At 57.0% G+C, this 15403-nt stretch overlaps 1 protein-coding gene across 1 annotated transcript; it reads left to right on the plus strand.

Moving 5' to 3' along the window:
* The first annotated feature begins 46 nt into the window (after positions 1 to 46).
* On the plus strand, positions 47 to 15342 carry MMS19 (MMS19 homolog, cytosolic iron-sulfur assembly component). Its single transcript, XM_042019132.1, has 31 exons — positions 47 to 180; positions 3821 to 3869; positions 4604 to 4704; positions 6202 to 6287; positions 6705 to 6779; positions 7338 to 7407; positions 7605 to 7733; positions 7943 to 8004; positions 8281 to 8367; positions 8680 to 8754; positions 9028 to 9105; positions 9407 to 9545; positions 9886 to 10040; positions 10217 to 10295; positions 10567 to 10692; positions 11004 to 11085; positions 11429 to 11526; positions 11881 to 12018; positions 12247 to 12402; positions 12650 to 12749; positions 12907 to 13009; positions 13118 to 13192; positions 13327 to 13453; positions 13536 to 13636; positions 13712 to 13768; positions 13880 to 14066; positions 14179 to 14261; positions 14361 to 14525; positions 14603 to 14662; positions 14784 to 14884; positions 14964 to 15342. Exons 1-31 carry the CDS (start codon positions 78 to 80, stop codon positions 14989 to 14991), a joined length of 3075 nt encoding a protein of 1024 aa, XP_041875066.1. The 5' UTR covers positions 47 to 77; the 3' UTR covers positions 14992 to 15342.
* The last annotated feature ends 61 nt before the right edge of the window (positions 15343 to 15403 follow it).

Raw genomic sequence — 15403 nt, forward strand, 5'->3', positions numbered from 1 at the left:
ACCCTGACCGCCAGCACCGCCCCCACGCACGCGCACGGCGGGGCGGGGGCCGGGCCGCGGCCCTGCGCGCGAGTGTCATGGCGGCGGCCGGGGCCGGGCCCGGGGCCGAGGCTCTCGCCGCCTCCGTCCTGGACTTCGTGTCCGGGCAGCAGGACGGCCGCGGCGCGGAGGTGGCGGCAGGTACCGCGCGGGGGCGGAGCGGGACTGGGCGTGGGCACGGCGGGGGGCCGGGCTGGGCCTGGGGCGGGCGTGGGCACGGTCGGGGTGTGGCGGGCGGGTGGCGGCGGTGTGGGGAGGGGTTTGGGAGGAAGCGTGTGGGGCTGCGGGGCTGGGTAGGGCAGGGTGTGGAGGCGTGAGACGGAGCGTGTCCGTGGGTTGTGAGGCTGCCGTGCGGGGCGCGGCACGGGGGAACGGGTAGGGTAGAGCCTGCAGCTCGGAGCTGACAAGGAGATGTGCGGTAGGAGTGGGATAGCAGCGAGGGTGAGGGGCTACAGGAGCGAGGCAGATGTGGGTGGCAGAGAAATCGACAGTGGGAGGAGAGCTCATGGCCCTGCTGAGGTACTGTGGGAGGTGACTGGTGCAGACTGCCCTCACTGTGGTTTCTCCCCCTTTCCTAACAGAGCTTGAGGCATTTGGTTTCCTTGGATAATTTATCCTTCTGCTTGGAACAGTTGAGTGACTGTCATATTAGGGAAGTTACAGCTTCAGGAATGTGGCTTTCTAAGGATAAAGTGATACTTTTGTGTTTCTAGGCAGTGGCTTCAGCATGTTTCAGGAAGGAGCTGAGAGAGCAGAAAATGGCTATCTTTATATGTTACATTACACAGAGGGGGGTAGCTTATAGACCTTTCCCAAGGCCTGATGGATTGTGAACTGCTCTGTAGTGTCTTGGTGATGAGATGAGCTGGCAAAACATGAAGGTAACCCAGTGGCCCATGTAACACAGAGTGAAGAAAATGCCAAGGAAATTTGGGGGAATTCACTAAACTATGTGACATTCAAGATGTTGCAGAAGGGTTGCACAGTCTCTGACATATTTGGGATAGATGTGGGGAAGGATAACCTTACAACTGCTGTTGTCACCTGATGTCATGTTACAGAAGCGCCTGGAGAAAGCTTTGTCTCTTGGAAGACATACAAAGGGAATTGCCCCCCATTTTCTCCCCCCAGCTCTTTTCAGCCGTGTGGCTCTTGTGACAAACCCACCTTCAAAAACAGGGGGGCTGGCAAATGTCCTTGGGCCCCTCTGACCTCATACGGAGCCACACATCAGAAAGGATTAAATTGCATTATGTATCCTTGAGTAAAAGGGGAGGTTTTTTCTAAGCTCACGGCCATTGTGCAATTGCTGTAAGAAATACACTGAGCTTCCCCCATTTGTTGCTGAGGACTAAAATGAGCATAACTTGGCAAGTGGCAGAAAGGCCTTGGTGCTGTCACAGGCAGCTTGGGCTGCGTGGGTCAGTGGGTGGCAGGAGGAGGCTGAATTCATCCTTCTTAAAAAATGGGGAAAGAAGGATACTGCTGTTACAGAATCCATTACACATTCCCTGTGAATGTTGTGCTCACATTTTGAAGGTGTGGGGGAGACAAGAATGGAAGGCCTCCAGAAGTGACTAATACCTAGAAGGACTCTTTGTGAAAGGGAGACAGACCTGTCAGGAAAGGGAGCATGTTGGTTCAGAGTAGCAATCCAGCACAGGGTGAATGGCTTGCTTCTGTTTAGTCTCTGGGAACTACAGGAATCCCAAAACAGGAGAGCAGCCCCTCCTGGTAAAAGAGATTCAAGGTGCCTAATTAACCTTGGGGCACATGTGCTGCTGCCAGATGTGGAGGCAGCAGTTTCAGGGGCTCACCGCTGTGCCTGCCGTGCTCATGAGGCAGGTCCAATTAGCTGTGCTGGTGCTCACACCACGGCCTGTGCGGCGCTGCCCACGAGCACACCACGCTCACAGGCTGTGCCGGGGAGGAGTGGCCAGTGGCCACACCGTGTGAGGCAAAGCTGGTCACACCTGGGTCCCTGAGAACAGAGGGAGCTCCCTTGCTGAGCTGAGCAAAGAAGCTGCTGACCTCGCTGCCGCTGACCACGGGGACTATCAGTACCTGGCTGTGGTTTGGCCATCACACTGCAGCTCTTTCCTGTTGAGTAGTCATTGTGTAGAGCTGCTTTCGCTTTCTGCAGACACAGAGAAGCAGAGCACTTGGCCACAGAGATGGCGTTTATCTCAGACCTTTTCTGTTATGATGCAGAGGCACAAGGGCTCTTCATGAGCTTGCAGAGTGAGATATTGGGATGCTGGATGTGGAGGGGCCATCCGAGCTCTCCCTGCAGCCCATTCTGCTTTGGCTGGTGCATAACATCTGCTTGCTGTTTCACTGTTGTTATTCTGCAAGAAATTTTGCCAGCACATTATGGCTGTCTCTGAGGGCACCCCCTGTTCAGTCTGTGCCTGTCAATTCCGAGACCTGCTGGGCTCTTCTTCCATGCAACTCCCCTTATCTGTTCTGTTCCTCATTTCAGGCTCCCTCTCCCTGCTGCGCCAGGCAGGATTGAAAGCTCTGTCTCTGGAGTCGGGACTGCCTGCTGTCAGAACACTCTGCCAGAAAACACTGTCATCCCATCCCTAGAGACAGCTCTATGATGAACAGTGTATCTTAATACTGGAATTAACTGCTTAGGGAGAGACAGTAAATGCTTGCAACAGCAGGAGACACAAGCTGGAACAAGACTTGGGAAAGCCCATAATGAAACCTATGGACTTCTGAGAGGGTGAATGCCCTGTCAGTCGTGTAAGTTCAGCAGGGCAGAGAGGTGAGCAGGTCCCTCCAGAGTGCCCAGAAGTGCTCCTGGGCAAAGACAGTGAGTCTCAGTGACTGCAAGGTGATTTGGGTTTTTTTTTTTGTGGAGGAATGCTGTTTTGTCCAGGTGGAGAGTGAGGGGTCTTGCTTGTTTCTCAGTAATGTCACTTGACACCTGGGCTGCAGGTTAGGGGTCTGAAGGTAAGGCAGTCCCTTGCCTGCCACCCCATATCTGATCAGAGGGCATACACAGAGCTTTCCTTCTGGGAAGCTGTCACATTGGGAATGGGTGGCAGGAATGAAGAACCTGCCCTTCTGCCAAGGTTCTTGTAAGGTGCAACAAGCAGGTCCTTACCAAAGCCTCCTGAGGAGTGACTCTTCCCCCAGCTGAGCTGCAAGAATATGGAGGCAGGAGGTGAATGAGGCAACCTGGTGAGGTATCTGAGTCAGAGTTGGAAATAGACTCCAAGAATCCCAGAACTTTATCTTTCTCTGACCACAAAGCTGCCTTTCTCCCTGCCCTTCATCTTGGAGGAAGTTTGTGCCGGTCTTGCTCAGCACAGTGTGGAGGTGATGGAGCCAAGGTGGGAAGCTGAGTGATCACTAGTGTCCGGGCTGCTTGTTCAGCCAGTTGTCCCTCAGGAAGCACCTGGAGAGCTGCCCTGCATCTCCTCACAGCATGCTCACATTAGAGAAGGGGGTTTTAGTATCTCAGTCAAGTAGAGCACAGCAAGGCTTCTCTCAGGAGCCACACATACAGCCAGGCTTCAGGGAGAGGGTGAGGCAAAGTGCGAGCAAGTTCTCCCCTGGCTGTCTGCTCTCTGCTCTCAGTCTCAGAGGTGTTCGCAGGCAGGGCTGGAGGCAGCTCCACCAATTAAGTGTACATGGCTCCTTTGGTGCTTAGTGAGGAGTCGGCACTGACCAGCCTTTCCCACTGCAGTGCTGGGATGCCTCCCAGCATCCATCTCCACTACCATGCCTGCATGATCTCTGGTTCACTCTCTTTGCCTCCTTTCTCCAGGGGTGAAAGATGGAAGGTGGACAGTGCTGCAGCTTGTGGAAGCCCTGGGGTAAGAAAAGCCTTGTGCAAGTTATACATCGGGTAAGGGCCTTGCAGGGGACATTCCCACAAGGAGGCACAGTTAGAAGGAAAAGTGTGCTCATCCAGGATGAGCTTCAGCACTGGTAGACACATCACAGCGTGCAGGATGTTGTCTGCTCACAGCATGGGGCTTGAGCAGTGCTTTGCCCTCCTTGGATGTGGGAGCTCTTTGGGAAAGAGCAAGGCCGGAGCAGCTCTTGATGCTCTCCCAGGACAGAGGAGAGATGTGGCAGGCAGCAAGCTGCAGGGCACTTTTCAGTTGGGGCTGTCCCCAGCAGGAGCTGCCTGAGCACACAGCTGCACAACACCATGTCACAAGTTGGCTGGCACTCAGCTTCTGCTTCTGTCTCCAAACTGTCATGGCCTGGGCTCATTTCTCCCTAGCTGGGGTCTGGGTTTGCCTAACTATAAGAGGCTTTACCCTTTTGACCCTTGTGATCTTGAGAGCATGGTGCAAGAGCAATTTCTTTTATCCGACTTGAGAACTTGGATTTCTTTCTGCATGGTTCTGGGGCTGAGTGCACACATGCAGCATGGACAGGGGGAGAGGAGTCTGTTCCCACCCTGCCAGCAAGTCAGGCAGGATTGGGTCCACAGAGTGGCACCTCTTTGTTTTTGTAATGTGCCTGCTCAGGATGTACTTCCTGCTTGGATGTCCCTGCTCACAACAGGCTTCCTGGGCTTTCTCCTCCTTTGGCCTAGGTTTTGCCTGGAGAACACAGATCCTCGGATGCGAGGGCGAGGCATCCAGCTGTTGTCACAAGTCCTGCTCCAGTGTTACTCCCTGCTCCAGGAGAAGGAAGGTAAGGGATGTTCTGGCCCTTGAGTGGCTGGCTGGGGACAAAGCCTGTGCCATTAAAGCCTCTGTCCTGCAACTGGCAAAGGGATTGATTTAACACTGTGACAGCTTTGTACATGTCTCTAAGAGTCAAAGTCCAAAGAGGGCACGAGGCTTTGCACTGCAGCCTTTTTGCCAGCCTCACCACACAATTCAGGTCACTGTCTGAACACACCAAATCCCTGGACAGCTGGGGCCCCTGACAGCGAGTGTTGCACACCCAGTTGTGCTCAGCACCACGCGGGACATGTTGGGATACATCTGTATGTCAGAATCCTTGGGTGATGATTCAGAGCAGGAAGACTGTCCTTCACACACCAAATCACACTGCAGCCTTGCAACCTGACCAGGTTAACTCAGGAGGAACCCTGAGGCCTGGGGAGGAGGGGAGATCAGTGTAAGGATGAGAATGGAGTGTGGGACTGGAGTGGGGAGAGGAAGATACCCTGTTCATAGAGGCAAGGAGAAGTTCTGGCTCTGTTAAATGCCCCGTAGCAACTGGCTGGCAGCAGGGAAAGCCAGTAAGTGCTGACAAACTTTGGCTTGGGCTTGGGGGCCTTGCAGATGGGAAGCTGAACTTAAGCCAGCAGCCTGGCTAGACAGGGGGCCCAGCTAGTAAGTGAGATGGAGGAAGGGGAGGATGGAAGCAGAAGATGCTTAGCCCTTGGCATTTGGCTGTCTTTGACTGAAGTCAGGCAGGGCTGAGAGCAGCTGTGCATAGAACCTTATCTACTGGAGCAGCTGGAGTCAGGTGTGATGACTGGTGGGAATTGGGGTGCTCTGAAGGGGCAGCCAGAAGTGGGGAGGTTCAGTAGGGATGCTTGGCAGAGAAAGAAGACTCAGGGCAGCTGAGCAAGGGGATTGAGCTGGGTTAGAGCCTCGTGTCCCTGCTCACGCAGTTCATTTTTCAAGCGCTGCGTCAGGCTGCCTCCTGGGGGGCTGAGTTTCTGCAGCAGCTGTGGGCACAGGATGCTGCTAGCCGGCTCTTCCAGTCTGCTTCCTGCTACCACTCCCCAGGGCTGGGGTGTGCAGGCGCCCATGGCCGTGACTCAGGGGCCAGGAATGTGTTGCGGAGCCAAGTTCGAGGAAGCCAGAGCTCCTGCCCCAGCCCTGTGCCCCACCCCGTGACATCCTCCAGGCTCCGATGAGCTGACTGCCACTCTGCTGCTGGTGTCTGCAGCCACATGTCTGGACAGGTCACAGCAAATGCCTCTTGGGTAGCTCCGGCACCTCTGCAGCAGCCAGAGGTGGGTGCTGCTCTGCCGCAGTCAGGTGTGGGCTGCTCATGAGGAGAGGGCAAAGGTGTTGGAGCCAGGTGGGTGCACCCACCAGTGGCAGTTTGTCCCATTCACCAGTGCAAGATGTGCTCGCTCTTAATCCATCAGTTTGTGGTTGAGCTGGGGCCAGCACCCAGCAGCTGCGTTTCCTAGGGCTAACACACATTGGTGTCTGTTTCTGACAGTGCTGCATCTGGTCCTGTTCTATGAGAGCCGGCTGCAAGATCATCACCTGGTGATCCCCTCGGTGCTCCAGGGACTGCGAGCGCTGGTGAGCTCGCACCCCCAGCCCACAGTGCTGGGATGCACTCCAGAGCAGCATCAGGGAGGTCCAGCACCTGGGTGTGGGTTGGAGCAGTGTGTCAAGCAGGGCCTGGTTGGGCTGTCAGCCCATCTGGCAGCATTGCCCTGTCTCCTCTGTTCTCCTGCTGTGCCCCCTGTGGAGGAGCCAGGAGAGGAGACTGCCTTGATTTCCTGCCTGTGTTGGTATTGGGGCAAGGATTCCCTGGCCACCCTGGGGAGCAGTGGTGATGATGGGCATCTTGTCCTGTTTTGTCTGGGGAGGGAGTGGTGAGCTCTCCCTGTTGTGGAACAGGATCCTGCAGGCAGCTGCTGTACAGAGGCAGGAGCTCTGTTACGTGGCTGCCATCATGGTATTCTATTCTTGCTTTTCTCTTCCTGTCCTCAGAGCATGTGCGAGGTGCTGTCCTCAGGGCTAGCAGTGTCTGTGCTCAAAGCCATCTTCCAGGAGGTACATGTGCAGGTGAGCAATGTGATTTCCTATCCTCCTGTTCTTGATCTCTGCTCCTTGTGTGTCTGGGGATGGCCTGCCTGCCCTGAGGACTGGCCACATTCAACACAGTGCAGTGCCTCTGCAGGGCTTAGAGATGGCTTGGCTCACTGCAAGAGAGACTGTGAGAGACAGCAGCCAAGGATCCTGTTTGGCCATTGTCCTCTCTTTTCTCAGCCCTAGGGGAATTATTTCCTTTTGCTCCATTCTCCAGGCTGTGTTTAAGTGCCCCCAGTCCAATTCTCCTCCAATTTAAGATTGTTTTTGCTGGCAGTGCCTTGGGCAACACGCGTGGCCCTGGTGTGACTGATGGTGCATTCATGCAGTGATGGGACACAGTCATGTTCATGTGCCATTGCATAGGCATGTGCACACTTTGCATGTGATAAATGGGATCTCTGTGCCAGGAAGCAGCAGCTGAGCTGCTGGGGGTCCTGCTCTCTCTCAAGGGCATGTGGTGCCCGTGGGGTAGTGGGTAGCTGTGCTGCCATGTGTAGAGGATGGTTCTGATTGGTCTGCTCCTCCCTTCAGTCCTTGATGCAGCTGGACCGCCACACAGTCTACAGCATCATCACCAACTTCATGAGCACCAGGGAGGAAGGTGAGGGGGCAGATGCCAGAGCTGCTCTGGGATTGTTGAGGCTGGGAAAATTACTTGCTTTTACCTTCTCCAAGGGCTCTGTGGCTCTGCCTGGGAGAGCTGGAAAAGGACTGTGGGGCTGGGCCAACTTGGCTGATTTAATTCCGTATTGGTGAGGGCTGATGTCCTGCACCTGCTCACGCTCCTTCTTTCTGCAGAGCTGAAGGGCCTGGGTGCCGACTTCACCTTCGGCTTCATCCAGGTCATGGATGGGGAGAAGGATCCCCGCAATCTGCTGGTGGCCTTCCAGATCGTGCGTGATCTCATTGCCAAGGACTATTCTCTGGGTGAGCCTAAACCTGCCATGCAGAGCTGACTGGGAGACATGTCCCTTTTCTTTGAGCTGTTGGAGGGATGGTTGTTGGGTCTGATCAGGCCTGGGCTGGTCACTAACACACTTTAAAAGCTGCAGAGCTGGCCTGTCATGGGTGCTAAACATAGCTGCTGTGCCTTTTTTGCCCAGTATCTTTGCTCACTCCCTCTCCTCTGTCTGCAGGTCCCTTTGTGGAAGAGCTGTTTGAAGTTACATCCTGCTACTTCCCTGTTGATTTTACTCCAGTGAGTGAGTCTGCTGTGTGCCACAGCCTGTTCCTTCTGGTGTTTTCTTAGGGGGTTGTGTCCCCTCAAGGGAATGGGATGAGAGGGTGGCCAAGAGTCTTGGCTGGGCAGTGTTGAGCTGTGAGCTGTGGTACCCAGGCTGACAGGCTGGTGCCAAGCTAGCTCCAGTGGCACTTGCTGCTGCCTTGCTGAAGATGAGGTGATGCAGCCTCGGCTGATGGCTGGGTTGGGATGTTTCCTGACTGGTGGGTGACCTGCTCTCTGCTTCCTTTCCAGCCCCCCAATGATCCTCATGGCATCCAGAGGGAAGACCTGATCCTGAGCCTCCGGGCTGTACTGGCCTCCACGCCCCAATTCGCTGAGGTACGAAGCTCCTTAGGGATTCTTGAGCACCTCACTGTTCCCTGAGCACAGGCTGCCTTTCATAGTGCTGCAGCTCCTGCTGTGACTCTGTGGGACAGGAACAACTGGGACCAGGAGCTTGCACTTGGGCAGCCCTGTCTCCTTCTGGGGCTGTTCATGGGGAGAGTGCTGACTGACATCCTGGGAAGGGGCTGCCTATTGCAGGTACCCCTGCACCTCTGCTGTCCTGGCAGAGGCTGAACTTGCAGCCTTGCAGGGCCATGGACAAGGTGGTGCAAAGGGTGAGCTGAATTGAAGTGCTTCTCTCTGCAGTTCCTTCTCCCTCTGCTTATTGAGAAGTTGGACTCAGAACTGCAAAGTGCCAAGCTTGACTCGCTGCAGACTCTGGTAAGGAGGGATCCCCTACTCCCTTCAGCCCACTGTTGATCTGTGGCAGTAGCAGCTGCCAGCCACTTCTGAGCCCTTCTCCCCGCCAGCCAGAGACTTTCCCTTGCAGAGCCACAATTTCCAGAGTCCTGGTTTGGCCTGCATCACTCTTTCCTGTTTTTCTTGAGTGATTTGTGCAGCTCAGCATGAGCCTGCCAGGATGGGCAGTGTCCCAGCACTGTGTCCACCTGGTACTGGCTTCTTTGTGATGCTTTCACTGGCTCCCTCTTGCAGACTGCCTGCTGTGCCATCTACGGGCAGAAGGAGCTGCAGGAATTCCTCCCCAGCCTCTGGTCGTCCCTGCGCAGAGAGGTGAGTACTGCAGGGCTCCACCATGGCTGGGCTTCTGCTGAGCAGCAGTTCTCAACCAGACCAGGTGGGCCCCATATCTCCCAGCAGCCCGCACCTGTGACCTTGCACTGTCCCAGTTGAAAAGTGGAGGGGACAGGCCAGCCCTATCAGCATGTCCCTGTGGCTTGAACATGCTATGCTGCATGTTCAAATCACGTGGGAAATGAGGCAGGAGCCTGAGCCCTTCAGCCTGCATTGGGAGCCTGACGCCTGCGGTTGTTGTTGACATGGAGTGCAGCTCATCCTGTGGCCCTTCCTCCAGGTGTTCCAGACAGCGAGTGAGAAGATTGAGGCGGAATGCCTGGCTGCACTGCATGCTCTCTCTGCCTGCCTCTCCCGCTCTGTGCTCAGCTCTGATTCTGAGGATCTGCTGGATTCCTTCCTCAGCAGCATCCTGCAAGGTAACTAACAGAGACCCTGCCGAGCAGCCAGGCCTGAAAGCATCCTCTTAGGTAGAGATTTGCACTCCTCTTCTCTTTCAAGCCTCTTCTCTTTCTAGTCCTCACAGCCGCTTTTGGCTTTTCCAAGGTAATTGGCTGCCGGAAGGGAGGACAAGGGGATTGAGCTGCTTCCCTCTCTGCTGGAACTGCACTCTTTGTGCACTTGGGGCTATGGGAAGCTGCTCAGTTGGGGAGACTGTGCTGCAGCTCAGAGCTGCTCCCAGCCCAGCTATCAGCTGTGTCCCCGCACGCGAGGCAGAGGAGCTCTGCGCCGGTGCAGCTGACGCCCGGCCTATCTCAGATTGCAGGCACCATCTGTGCGAGCCCGACATGAAGCTGGTGTGGCCCAGTGCCAAACTCTTGCAGGCAGCAGCAGGTGCCTCCCTCCGCACCTACCACCGCATCACCCGCAGTGTCCTGCCCCTGCTGCTGGAGCAGTACACCAAGCACACGCAGGTGAGGGCCACCCGCTGGCTGCACAGGGCCTGGGGGAGCATGGTGTCTAAGGGGATGTCCTTCCCTGGTGTGGTTAGAGACCCCATGGGCACCCTGTGGCCTCGCAGCGCTGGGCTGAGATGCAGCTCTGTCCCAGCAGTGACAGTGATCTGGGTTACACCTTTGTGTCCCTGCAGAGCAGCCAGAGGAGGACAATCCTGGAAATGCTGCTAGGCTTCCTGGAGTTGCAGCAGAAATGGGGACATGTGGAAGAAGGTGAGGGTGGCTGGTCCCTCTGGAGGCACCTGTGTCCCAAGGGCTGCTGGCTCTGACCTCACTTTCCTGTATGCTGACAGACAAGGAAAGCTCACTGGCCAGTGTGGCTGCATGTGCAAGCCCCTGCCATGTCCCAGGGACCCTGCATGATTGGGTGTCAAATGCAGCACCCCAGAAAGGGTCTGTCAAGTGCTGTGGAGGTGCTATCACCACACAGTGCAAGATGGTGGCTGTGTGGTGACAGGCAGTGACTCTATGCCCCTCTCTCCAGATGAGAGCACTCTGCTGTCGCTCCAAGACCCAGTTTGCTCTGTGGTGTTCTCGGCGCTGACGGATCCCAGCGTACAGCTGCAGCTGGTTGGGATCAAGGCACTGACTGTCCTGGGCTCCCTGCAAGGTTGGTGCCTTGTTTTCCTTAAGGAGACAGAGGGAGGTGTCACTCTCTTCTGAGAGACACAGTGGCTGCTGGAACATCCTTGCCTGCTGCCTGTAGGTGCACAGGAGTAGTGGCAGCATTTTGTACCCAAGCCATGAGCTCCAGGGACATTTGCTCTCTTTCTTGCCTGTTTGTGCTGGGCACCTTGTATCTCTGGCATTTGGTGTGCTGCTGCATTGCTGCCCCCTGGATGAGTGGGAAGGATCCTGTCCAGCACACCAGCATCTTTGCCTTTGGCCAAGGGTAGGATTCCTCTATGGCTCTTGTTCCAGGCTTCCTGTCTTCCTCTGGTCTGGAGCTGGTTGTGGATCACCTCATCCGTCTCGCTCTGCATGAGGAGGATTCCCAGAGCAGGTGAGGAGTGGGCTGGCATCACTGCAGTCACACATGCTCTGGGAGGAAGAACAAAGCCTGGCTTTGCTGCAGAGAGAGGTTGTAGTCTGAGGGAAGGCACAGGAACTCCTTGAACTAGAAGACTCTGTGAGATAAACCAGACAATTCATGGGCTGCAAATGAGAAAGTCTGAGCCTATCAAATCAGGAGACTCTGCTCTGCCTACCTGAAGAGTGAAAAAAGCAAACTGCTGAGAAATGAGGTTCCGGAGACACCTTCTGGCCAGGTCTCTGGAGCTGGTGTACAAGCAGCCCTGGATTTGCAGTCCTTGCACCACCTTTTCCATTCTCTTTCCCTCTGGCAGTGAAGCAGCGATGGAGGCAGCTGGGTCCCTGGCCCCCACCTACCCAGAGGTTTTCTCTGGACGCATGGTACCCAGGCTTGAAGAGGAGCTGCAGTCAGGTAGGGCTGGGGAAGGCGTGGTGACTGGTTTTGGGGTAAAGCCTTTCCCATCCCCATTGGGCTCCTGCCAGGCAGTGGGGCTGTGCCATATGGTATAGGTTGGTGGCTGTTCATGGGGGATTCCCAGTGCAGGCACTGTGTGCTGGCACAGGGAAAGCTGTGGCTGGTCTGGTAGCTAGGATCACCCTTGTGGGAAGGAGCTGCCCAGCTGCAGAGCAGGCACAGTGCCTTGAGCCTGGCGTGGGCTGGGTCTGCCACGCTGCTTCACCCCATCCACCCTGGCAGGGTCTAGGCCCTGGCTGCCCTTGGGTGGGGTGACCCCAGGTCCCCCTCTGAGGTGTGTTTCCTCTTCAGAGCGGGAAGAGAGCTACCACAACCACCGCTCCTTGCAGCAGCGCTGCCTGCAGGCCCTGGCAGCTGTGTCCACCCACACCAGCATCGTGAGGGATACTGTGCCTGTCCTGCTGCAGCATCTCCAGAAGGTGCAGAAAGGTAATGGAGCTGCTGCAGGCACCTCCACAGAGCGTGTCTGGGCAGGAGCTGCCTCTGTTACTGGTGATGGCTGGAAGAGAGCTGGAATGGCAGTGGTGCAAGGAACCCACACCTGGGCTGTGAATCCCACTGGTGGAGTGGGAGTCAGAAGGGCTGCATTATCCCGGGATCCTGGTGCAGATCAGGGATGTTGAGGCTGTTTGATGTGATGATGACTGTGCCCTGCAGGGACCGAGGCCAGGAACACAGAAGACATGGTCTCCGTGTGCCAGAGCCTGCACCGCGTGGCCCTGCAGTGCCAGCAGGATGTGGAGGGCTGCTGGTACTTCCACCAGACGGTGGTGCCGTGCCTGCTGGCCATGGCTGTGCAGGCAGCCATGCAAGGTAAGTGCAGGGCTGGAGGGGGAGAGGGAAGAGCAGGCAACTCCCGGGCTCTCAGGGGTTCCTGATCCTGCAGTCAGTGCCACTGCTGATACCTTCTGGCACCCATGGCCCTCAAGAGTGGGCTCCACTGCTTCCTGCCACTGTCCCAGAGCCCTGCCCCAGTCTGATGGGGGTTCAGGGGGCTGTGCCTGCCTCCTCCCTCTGAACAGCAGGCCCCAGCAAGTTCCATTCCTTCCATTACCTGCAGAGAGCACCCATACACTGCCAGGCAAGGCACTGCTGGAGGAAGAGGTGCTGGCTGCCATGATCCCAGTCATCAGTGCTGCCACCACACACCTGAGCCCTGAGTGAGTGAAGCTGGGGCAGGAAGCTGGGTGCTCCATTGTGGGGAGGGAGCAGGCTGCATGCCCCCTGCTGTGATCTCTACAGGGTGACCCTGTGCCTCCTGGGAGGTCTCTGGTGACCCTTCCAGAGCAGCACATCGCAATGTCTTTTCTCTCCTAGGTTGGCTGCCCAGAGTGTGTCTCATGTGGTGCCCCTCTTTCTGAACGGAGAGGTCTCCTTCCTACCCCAAAACAGTTTTCCCTGCTCCTTCCAGCCTTTCGGCGTATGTTTGGTTATTGGGGCTGGGGCACCAGAATGGGTGGGAATGAGGATGTTGGCACAGGCTGGCAGCAAGAACTGAGATGACATGGGCACTGTTCTTCCCTCACAGGATGGGGAGTGCTTGGAGGCACAGAGACGCCTGGTCGCCCTCCTCATGGCCTTCGTCTGCTCCTTGCCCCGCGATGTACGTTGGTGGGGAGCAGGGTGGAGAGGAGCCCTGCCTGAGCACCCTCCAGCCTCTGTGCACAACAAGCTCCATGGACAGACAGAGGGAGCAGCTGCAGCCCTGGGCCATAACACGTTCTGTGTCTCTTCCAGGTGGCAATCCCTCAGCAGGAATGGCTGCTCCGGGAGCTGCTGGCATTGAGCTGTTCCTGCAACTGTCCCTTCACGGCCACCACAGCTGCCAAGTGCTTTGCAGGACTGGTGAACAAACACCCAGCAGGTAAGGGAGCTGGGGCAGATGCCAGGGACCCCTGCCCACTGCTGGCAAGGGGAATGGCTCAGCTTGTCCCTTCTGTCCCTAGGGCAGCAGCTGGATGAAATCCTGCAGCTTGCAGTGAACAGGATGGAGCCCGGCCTTGCGGAGGGGCCCCACCGAACGCAGGCGCTCACCTTGCTGCTCTGGGTAAGGCCTGCCCTGGATGAGTAGGACAGAGGGGCCAGGGGACCCAGCCTGGTACCAACTGTTCTGCCTGCACAGGTGACCAAAGCCCTGGTACTGCGCTACCACCCCCTGAGCTCCTGCCTGACAGACAAGGTAGGTGGTGGTGGGGCTGGGTGAAATCTGAGAAACCTGCCTTGCTCCCCCCTGGCTGGCTAGGGACCCCCAGCAGCAGGGCACTCTGCCTCAGGGCTCTCTCCCTCACAGCTGCTGGGCCTGCTGGGTGACACAGAGCTGGGCCCCACTGCAGCCGATGGCTTCTCCCTGCTCATGGCCGAGTCCCCGGATGTGCTGCACAAGGGTTGCCATGCTGACGTGCGCATCATGTTCCGCCAGCGCTTCTTCACTGACAACGTCCCCAAGCTGGTGCAAGGCTTCCATGGGGCTGGCCCTGGTGAGTGGCCACCCCCAGCCCAGCCTCACCACTCCTGGCCCTTTAACCAGGGGACCTGAGGCAGCATCCCCTCCGTCTGCTGGTTGCTTGTAACCATCTCTGCTCTCCACAGATGTGAAGGCAAATTACCTGAAGGGCCTGTCCCATGTGCTCAACCACCTCCCCAAACCTGTGCTGGTGACAGAGCTGCCCACGGTAAGAGCCAGCCTAGGTGGAAGGCAGGGTATGCTGTGACATTGCAGAGTGCATAGTTTGGGGTTACTCATGACTCCTGTGTTCTCCCTCTCTCTGCAGCTGCTTTCCCTCCTGCTTGAGGCCTTGTCCTGCTCTGATCGTGTAGTACAGCTCTCCACACTGAGCTGCCTCCACCCACTGCTGCTCGAAGCTCCCCAGATCATGAGCCTGCATGTCGACACACTGGTCACCAAGTTCCTTAACCTCACCTCCAGCCCCACCATGGTGCGTGCACCCCCTCCTTCCTCCCTGCTGTGCCCCTCTCCTGCCCCTTGTGCTGCCCTCATCCTTGTCTGTTCCAGGCTGTCCGCATCGCCGCCCTGCGCTGTGCCCATGCGCTCACCAGTCTACCCACAACAGTGGTAAGTGCTCCTGCAGCACCCTGCTGCCTGTGCCTGTATGTAGAGGGGCAAGGGGGTCCCAAACCTCCTGGGGGGCAGCCAGCATCCAGTTCTCTCACAAAGAGCCCCTTCTGTCCTATAGCTGCTCCCCTACAAGGGCCGAGTTATCCGGGCACTGGCCAAGCCTTTGGATGACAAAAAGAGGCTGGTGCGGAAGGAAGCAGTGGCAGCACGTGGGGAATGGTGAGTGTGTGGAAGTAGCTGCTGAGGGGGTGCTAGCATGTAGGGGACATGGCTGATGGCACCATCTCTGTCCCTGTAGGTTCCTGCTCGGGAGCCCAGGCAGGTGAGCGCCCTGCATCCCCTCCCTGTGCTGACCAACGGTCTCACCAGCGCCTCGCTAACCCACCAAGTCATCCAACCGATGCCACGGACCCTCCGGATCCTCGGAGCCCAGGACTGCCCCGAGTGCCGGGGCTGGAGCGTGCAGGCCAGCAGACAGCATCCCTCACTGCAGTCCCTTCTCAGCACCCACAGCTGGGAAGGAGCAGTGCTGCTTGTGGCTTGCCCACCCTCTGCTGCAGCCAGGGACAGTGATGGACAGACCCACCACATGCGGAGTGGAGAGGACAGGTCTGTGCCCACGTGTGGTGTGTGACAACCCACGTGCCAGAGGAATAAATATATCTGTTTTGATAATGCTCTGAGGGTCTCCATGCAGCTCAGGCTGGGTCCTCAGTTCTTCCGTATGTTGAGCAGCTT

The sequence above is a fragment of the Corvus kubaryi genome, unplaced genomic scaffold (genome assembly GCF_017639235.1).
Source record: "Corvus kubaryi isolate FWS band 111438036 unplaced genomic scaffold, C.kubaryi_AGA036_p1.0 138, whole genome shotgun sequence".
NCBI lineage: Eukaryota > Metazoa > Chordata > Aves > Passeriformes > Corvidae > Corvus > Corvus kubaryi.